This window comes from Choloepus didactylus, chromosome 17, assembly GCF_015220235.1.
Source record: "Choloepus didactylus isolate mChoDid1 chromosome 17, mChoDid1.pri, whole genome shotgun sequence".
NCBI lineage: Eukaryota > Metazoa > Chordata > Mammalia > Pilosa > Megalonychidae > Choloepus > Choloepus didactylus.
This window is the reverse complement of record NC_051323.1, coordinates 49,511,359-49,520,105: the sequence shown is the minus strand read 5'-3', so window position 1 is coordinate 49,520,105 and position 8,747 is coordinate 49,511,359. Positions and strand designations below refer to the sequence as shown.

General features: G+C 41.6%; 1 protein-coding gene across 4 annotated transcripts in view; it reads left to right on the top strand.

Annotated features, from left to right (window-relative positions):
- Positions 1 to 854: 854 nt before the first annotated feature.
- The window catches only part of MTA3 (metastasis associated 1 family member 3), a 192,351-nt gene continuing 184,458 nt past the window's right edge, over positions 855 to 8,747 (top strand). For 3 of the 4 annotated variants that reach the window (XR_005212454.1, XM_037807604.1, XM_037807603.1), the window contains exons 1-3: positions 855 to 915; positions 2,564 to 2,631; positions 8,276 to 8,369. Coding sequence is in view for 3 of the 4 variants with exons in the window: in XM_037807604.1 (XP_037663532.1) it covers positions 888 to 915; positions 2,564 to 2,631; positions 8,276 to 8,369 (190 nt within the window). In the remaining variant the exon portion in view is untranslated. Of the gene's footprint in view, positions 916 to 1,469; positions 1,593 to 2,563; positions 2,632 to 8,275; positions 8,370 to 8,747 lie in introns of those variants that run through there. The other variant, XM_037807605.1, reaches the window with a different exon arrangement.

Here is an 8,747-nt window from a genome sequence, read left to right as displayed (position 1 = left end):
GCTGAACTACAGGGCTGCTCACCTAGGGCCCAGGAAACCCCCTTCCTCTAAGGGTTGCCTTCCAGGAGGGACACACTGTATATAGGGCCTCAATAAAGGCAAGGCCTCCAGGTGAGGGGGAATGGGTTCTGTTCAGTCTAGTTTTGGGGTGACTGCTAATAAACCTGCCAATGCAGTTAGGGTGGCCTTATAAGGAAGCCAGTTTCTTTAGCAAAGTCGCCACCTTGATCGCTGATTTGGTCAATTGGAACCACCTGGGAGCCTCCTGGCCCAGCGCCTGCCGGGCTCCGGAACGCGCAGGTCGTTACACCACCTCGTGGAAGACGCCCTCCTCGTGCTCTTATTTGCAGCCAAGTGTTTGCACTGAGATAGAAGCTCGTGCATGAGGTTACACTCCTAACCGGACACACATGCTGGGGCTCCCCAGGGCCAGAAGCCAGAAGCAGGGAAGGGGGGGCCTGTCTCGGGGTGGGCAGGTGGTGGGTAAACTGGGTGGGAGAGACGGGGCCCCTGCCCCCATCCCAATCCTCTAACAATCCCGGATCCGCATTTGCGAGTCCGAGCCTCAGCCTCCACCAGGACCCTGGTGCTAGGACCCCCACTTCCACCAAGCCCAGCCCCCCGCCCGTTTCCCTGCTGGCCCCGCAGCTCTCTGGCTTCCCCGGGCTTCCCCCGGCCCTGCCCACTCGGCGTCGCTAGCCGGGCGCTGGGGGCGGGCACCTGCCCCCACCCCTCGGCGTCCCCTCCCCTTCGTTTCCCCCTCCCCTCGCTCCCTCCCTCCCCTCCCCCCCGTGGCGAGGCGGCGGCGGCGACCGAGGCTGAGGCAGAGGCAGCGGCGGCGGCGGCGGGCGGGGCTCGGCTCGGGCTCCGCGGGCGGGCGGGCGGACATGGCGGCCAACATGTACCGGGTCGGAGGTAGGAAGGCTCGGCCCGACCCGGCCAGTCTGGGAACGGGCTCCGGGAGTGGGGGGTCCGGGCGAGTTCACCCTAATCACCGGGAGTCTTGGGCGCCCGGGCCAAGGGCGGAGGGGGCGGGGTGGGGGGCGCCGGGGCCCGCAGAGGGGGCCGGGGCTCCCCACCCCCACCCCCACCCACCTCTTCACCCCCCCCCCACTCCTGTGGCCTGTAAGGGCTAGGGCCCCACCAACACTCCACCCTCCTCCCAGATTTTTAGGGCCAGGCCTCTACTTGGGGCTATGAATGATCAGAAACACCCCCCCAAGCCTCATGAAACCCACAAGGGGGTAGGGGCCACGGAGCCCCCAAACCGGGTGGCTCCTTCCTTGCGTGGCTTCTGGGCAGTGGAGACTGGAGGATGGGGGACCACCCCTCCACGCTTCTCCCCTTCAGGGGGAATAGGGGTTGAGGGGCTAAGGGGACCCAGCCAGAGGCACAGCTAGACAGGCCTGTCCGTAGGGGCAGGGCCCTGCACCGTCCCTTCTTCACTCCCCCCTTCATTTCTTGCCTAGCCCCCCAAGAACGGGGCTTGGTGGGGCCAGGGAACCACAGCCAGAGGTGGGGAGTTGAGTTCTGCCTGGACGTTTGTCTGCTGTCTGCCTCCTTCTCAGCCTTCAGCAGAAGAGAGAAATAAGGTCAAACAAACTTTCTCCCTACTCACAACACCCTCCTCCCTCTTTCCTGGTAAAATAATAATTCAGATAAGTGGCATGTTTGTGTGTGAGACTTGCTCTTCCATTAGCCAGGCCTCCTGACGGATGGTGGTGGGAATGGCTTGGCTAAATGAGGCCACTCTGCAGAAGAGAGAAGACAGATGGGATAAAGCCACTGAGATAGACGACAATGCACCCCAGCCTCTTAAATAAACACACGGTGGGAAGTTTCTAGTGAGCTTATTAAATGAGGAAAAACCACTCTTGAAAAATTTTATCCTTTTTGTTGAAAGCTTGCAGTGTTTTTTTTTTTTTTAATAACAAAACCGTAAGTGGATCTGAATTAAATATGGTAGAATAGAAATGATTCTGATGTTATATCCAGAACTCTCTCTGCCTCTCTGAAAGTGATTCCACCTTTTCTTTACCGTCTTCCCAGGGAGAGCTATGGAAAGTCTGTCAGTGTGCTCATCTGATTGATTTTTTTAAAAGTTGGTGATTGAAATATAGGCTGGGCTGCTAAACCTTTCATGACTCTGAATTTGCCTTAGGTCATCAGTTTTATGTGAGACGCATGTTTCAGGGCATATTGGGTTGGAGGGAAAAGATGTGGAAGCAGCTATAGGATTGGCAGACTCATGTTTAATGAGCCCTGACAGTGATGAGTGTGAGAGATGTCTCTTTCTTAGTTATTAAAAAAATGACATGTGCAGGACAAAAGTCTAGAAAAACTTGATAAAAACAGTAATTGAATTGAAAATTCCAGGAAAATAAGGACCTGTGATTAGTAGGCACATGAGAGAGAATGTATTAGGGTTTCTTTACTAAGTTTGCTTTTACCAGTGGAAGAATTAGGTGCCTAATTTTGAATGTGAATTGCCTGCTAAAGGAGGTCAAAGATTGACAAATGTGAACTTTCTCTTGGAAAGATTAAATTCTTCCTTTAATTACAGATTACGTCTACTTTGAGAATTCCTCCAGCAACCCATACCTAATCAGAAGGATAGAAGAACTCAACAAGGTATATATATTGAGTGTTCTTTATACTAATACTCAAAAAATACATGTTTTTCATTGAAGGGTAATTGGCTAAAGGGCACAGGACTTGATTTTACTTTCAGTTCCACACTTCTTGAAAGTACAGGTTTCAGAATTGAGAGCTATGCACAATTAAGAGTATTTTCTTTTTATAACGATCCATTTTCCTCTGATATTAAATATTGCTATTGGAGATATATATATATATATAATATATATTTAAATATATGTATTTAAAATCTGGGTTTCTTTAAATTACTCAGAACAGGTCACCCTGTAACTCAGGTTGTTCCTTTTTATATTTACAGGAATAAGTTGTATTTCTCCCTTTTTTGTGTGAATTATTTTTTTCCCCTTCCAACTTTAGGAGGAAGCTAAGAAACAATATTGTAATGAAGGGAGTTTGTAAAATTCTGGACTAGGCTAACTAATACGATTAGAGTTTTGATATAATGTAAAGTAGCTTTTTACCTTAGGCCCCAGTAAAATAAAACTTTTACATTGAGATTAAAATGTAGGTGTCTCTGATTGTAGATGTCCAGGACATCAGAAGCATCGTGACTGTAGTAAATGAGCTTTTATAACGGAGACATTCAAAATCAGTCATAAACTACACGGACCATAGATTTCTCGTGATGCTCAGGTTTCCTCCAGACCACTTTACGGGTTATTTGTGTGGCTTATGAGATTCATAGTGTAAAATTTTCAGGACTGTCTACCTAATATCTTCCCTCAAAAATAACAACTGAGAGTTGGTCCCAGGAAGCCAGGCCTGGCCTAGGTCATTCGTGACTTACAGAGCTTTGAAATACTGGTTTGCTTCTGGGAATACCCCCAGAGTGCTTTGGATTTTAAAAATTCACACCACCCCTAAATGAGCAGAAAGACCTCAGGTTTAGATCAGTTTGTGTGTGGGAACTGTTGGGGTATAATTTTGATCTACTTCTCTTTTATGTTACTGATGTAAGGAATAAGACAACACTAACGTGTCTACTGTATTAGTTTATTTAGGAATTTCTCTATGATTCAAATGGAAATGTTGGCCTATGAGACGCTATACTTTCTGGCTGTGCCTGTTCCTCTCACCTCCACTGTTGCTACCCTCTGCCTTGTTCATTGTGTGCCAGAGACAGTGGGCCCTTGGCTCTTTCTCACAGCACCCACTTTTAGGACCATTAATTGTTACCAGTCCCCTGTGCTTTGTTCTTGTTTTGATACCACCTTCAAATACACTTATTTATTGTGTTTGTTTTCATTGTCTCTCTGCCCACACTTAGAATGTAAGCTCTCTGTGTAGTGATCCTTTCTCTTTTGCTCACTAGTATATCCTAAGAAAGTGGCTGGCTGGTAGGCATTTGGTATATATTTGTTGGATTAATGAATTTCTCAAATGTCTGATGTTGATACTTGAAAATACCTTACCTGTGTACAAAGTATTTTGATTCATTTATTTCACAAGTATATCTTGAGGACCTGTCATGTGCAAAGGTGAACAAAATGGGTCCAGTAGGGTAGACAGACATCAGCCAAATAATCCCTTGGCTGTAAGAAAGAGCCAAGGGCCCACTGTCTCTGGCACACAATGAACAAGGCAGAGGGTAGCAACAAATAAAAGTAAAATCACATCTGTGCTAAGTTCAGAAGCATCAGCGCATGGTGCTATGAAAGCATGTTATCTGGGGAATCTCATTTATTACCTCTTTTGAGCCTCACAATAACCTTAAACCTTTATGATAGCTAAATCATGGACTGTTGTCCAGAGGCCCACATGGTTAAATGACTGGGTTGCACGTCTAGCTTGAACCTGATCATTTCACACTCCTTTTTCTTTATCTTGTCATTCACTTCAGACGTGCCCCTCTGCTCCCCTGTCTTCATCCCTTTCCTGGCCTACCTGCTTTCAGCAGAGTCATTAATAATCATGGTCCCTTGAGGGCCTGGGATAAGTGAACGGTGAGAGATGGGATCCTCTGTGATTTCAGAGAATGGTAGTTTGGACGAATGGAGTATTGGCAAAGAAGAACTGAGACTGACTTGCTAAATACTAAATATTTATAAGGGCCTTTACTTATGAAGGGATGTGAAACAGATGTCTCATTTTAAATGATTCATTAAATGGATGTTTATTGAGCACTTGGTATGTACCAGGCTTGTGCTCATCCTAGGGATTCAACATTGAGCTTGCTGGACATGACATGCTCTCTGTCTGGATGGGGTGTAAATTCATGAGGGAGATGCATGAAAAAAGAAGTTAACAGACATAGAAAACATGAGTTGTGTTAACTCATAAGAAGGATATAAGCAAGAGATTAGACCCAGAGAATAACAGGAGGTCAGTTAGTACAGGTAGAGTAGGAAGGATCCTCAAGGGCATGGATGTTGAGACCTAAAGGAAGGGAAGAGAGAGATGCAGCCCTGGGAGGAGAGCATGCAAGATTGAGGCTCTGAAAAGAAGGGAGGTGATGTTGGCAAAGTGGGGAAATTAACATGCTTGGGAAATCCAGATGATGAATTTAAGAACACTCGATATTTTCTAATTGATAAACCAGAGGTAGAAGGGACATTAACCCATTTTGTTAACTATCCTCTAAATAGAATGCGTTTTTAAACAAAATTGCTAGGATAAGTTGTCAATCACCATTTCTATAGAAAATTTACTTGTATAAGATGGTCCCCTGTTGAATAAAAAAAAAAAAGTCCTATTTGGAAGCAACACAAGTGCTGTTTCTTGGCGGGGTGGGTGGGGGGAGGGTCTCAATTTTTCCCCTAAACATTTTGGAAACTTTTAGATTCAAAACTAAATAACTGTTGATGAACACAGCTCAGCGTTGCTTATCTTACACTTCCTCTTTTTCTCTCTCCTAGTTTGTACTAAGATATAATGAAGACAGTCTATTGGAAGAGTAAAACGTTAAAATAGAAAACAACTTTTTGGTAAATTTTGTTAAGTGGCTGTCTAGATTGAGTATTGCTCTTTTGTCTAAAGATTGGGGATGCTTACTTTTGTGCACATAATAATGAGGTTTTCTTAAAACATAACCTTAAATATGGAAGTTATGCTTGTGGATAAATTAGCATTTTATTTGTTATTGATTGGTTATTCCTACTGGGTTAGTTTTTTGAAGGAGGGGTGTTCTGTTTTGTCTAATTTATCTGTATCTGGATATTCTCTATATTTTATTATTACCGTTCCAACTTGCTGTGAAATTCACTTTTATGTTTACTCTCTAAACAAAACAAACATTGGGAGATAAAAACATTTGAGTTGTGTTGAGAATAAGGTAAGAAATTAGGAAAGGAAATTCCCTCTTTCCATTTGTTCTTTAGTAAATGTGTTTGACACAATAGAGATTTAAGAGGCTGCAACCTAAATGGAGAAAAGAACATAGTAAATAAGTTGATGCACATAATGGTTTATTTACACATGTCCAAGCTTTTCCCATCTGTGGGTCTTTGCTCATGCCCTACCTTTTTCCTACAATACTCTGTCCCCCAGGCTTCACCTGTGAAATCCTTTCCTTCCTTCCTGGCCTACTTGGGACCTTCCACCCCTTTCCTCCTCCATGAAGTTTTTTCTGCCCTTATCCGAACAGGTCATACCTTCTGTTTCAATAAGTGAAAAAAAAAAAAAAGGGCAATAAGGCTGGAAATATTGTAAAAAGTCAGGATTGCTAGTTTTACTTTTATCGTGTAGTTGTGGGGAACTTTAAAGGTTTTTAATCAGGAGAGAGATAAGATTACAAGTGGGCTTAGGAGGATTGGAGAGGTGATGATGTGTACACAAGGCATCCTTGCTAGAGTGGAAGAGCCATGCTGGCAGGCTTCATGTATCCTGAGTACTTGGCACACAGTAAGGCATCAAAAGAAATTTGGGAGTTGAAAGAATACCCAGATCTTTTTATGTACCAGCTGTTTAACCTAGGTTTTTAGAGCAGGTGAAGGATTTGTGGTGAAGGATTTTAAAAAATTTTCAATCTGTCTTGGACTGCTACTTTTGTAAAAAAAAAAAAAAAAAAATGCACATGCAAAAAAGGATGTAAAGTTAAAAAAAGGCTTATAAAAATACAAGTTCCAATTTTTTATTACTAGAGTCAATAGATACAAAATTATTTCTGTTAATTGCTATAAAACAATTGCTCTCAGTCTTTGTACTTATTTCATTACATACCAGTAACAGTGGTGTACTGGCACTGGACCACGGGCTGTGATGATTTGAGTAGTTGTGTTTTAGAGTAATGTTTGAGGTGTTGTGTGTGTATCATAGAGGGAAAGAAGAAGAATATTATAGTTGTAAACTACCCATAGCCAAGTGTGTGCATCATCCAAAAGAGAATATTTATTTTGAACTATACCCTACCATCAAGAGGTTTAAACAAACAGAAAAATAATTAGCTTTGTAGAGCTTCCTTATTGGAGGACCTCACTGGAGAGGAAGAAAAAATATGCCTTAAAACTTGTGCTCTGGATTTTTAACATGATTTTGTCTCAGAGAAAAATGATAAAGAGCTTATAGTTGAAGCTATTGTTAGCTGTTACTTACATGGAAATATTGGCCTATTCATTTAGCAGATTTCTGGATCATTACTTCTGGAGGATGTATTTGATCACAATATTATGAAAGATGGAAGCATTTTGGTTAGGATTTAATATGATTTCAGTTTTAAGGGGCAGTATTTCTGCAGGACTATTTCCGTAAAATACTGCTGCTGTACTTCATAAAATTGACAAGTTCATTATAGCAGATGTAAATATATGCATATGTGTAAATATATATGTACTCATTTCTATCTGAATATATCTGTAAGCTCAGAGAAATTCTAAAATTTTGTTCTCAAATTTGTTAGAAAGTGGAAATCACAGTAGCATTTTATTGTAATCTGTATGTTTTTTGCAAATAATTTTGTAATGAATGATTGACCTTCCTTAAAGCTCTCAGAATTCATAGAATATAGGAGAGTAGGAGTGTGGGCCCCAGCTGCAGTAAATTACAACCTAACTGAATATTGATTGTATTCTAGATTGTCATCAAGAAGAAATAAGAGCCTCTTGTTCATAACTAATACTTTCATATGTGAAGGTGAACTAAATACTACTTAGAATATTGACTCTTATGAATCCATAGACTCCCTTGGACTGGAAAGTGCTTTTCCAAGTCTTCTAGTTCATTCTGCATAATGGTTGCTTTGTACTCACAGCGTTTCACCATCAGTAGAACATGGGGGTGTTTGAGAGGGCTGGGTGGTTGTATACTTACCCTGTGCTTCTGGGAATGGATTTGGAGGAGATGTGATTAAATGTCTTAAATAAGTTGTAGTGTGGCTTTTAAAATTGTCTTAAGGTTAATCAGAGTTAACTATGGCTGAATTTATTTATTAAAGTGGTCTTAATCACTTAAGTTTAATTGATGCCAATGAATTATTTTATGTTTGATGTTCTGGTTCACTTGGAACCTGAACAAATGTTGATCAACTTTATTTGAAATTTTTAGTTCTCAGGTTATCTTATAGTTGTGGTTGGTACATTGTAAATGAGAGAGATCTTATAATTGAACTGTATATAATTTTGTGTTATAAACTGTTTGACTCTCATATTCAGGACAGTTGACACTTATTTTTTTAATTTCTTAGACTGCAAGTGGCAACGTGGAAGCAAAAGTAGTGTGCTTTTATAGAAGACGAGATATTTCCAACACGCTTATAATGCTTGCGGACAAACATGCTAGTAAGTTAATTGTCTTTTTCTTGAATATAAAAAAATGTTTACATCTTTAAAAATATTCTGTGATGTGAGGAGAAATACTTCTGTATAATCTACCAGTACTTGCTGTTTTTCTTTTTCCCTTTTTTTCCCCCCAATATAACCTTCATTGTGAGTGTGAACTGGTATCTCATTGCAGTTTTCATCGGCATATCTAATGGCTAATGATGTTGAATATCTTTTCATGTACTTACTGGTCATTTGTAGATGTTCCTTGAAGAAATGCCTATTTAAGTCTTTTGCCCATGTTTTTAAAAATTTACTACTTTGAAATAATTTCACACTTAGAGAACGTAGTTGCAAAAATAATACAGAACTGTTAGAGAGAACTCTAATATACCC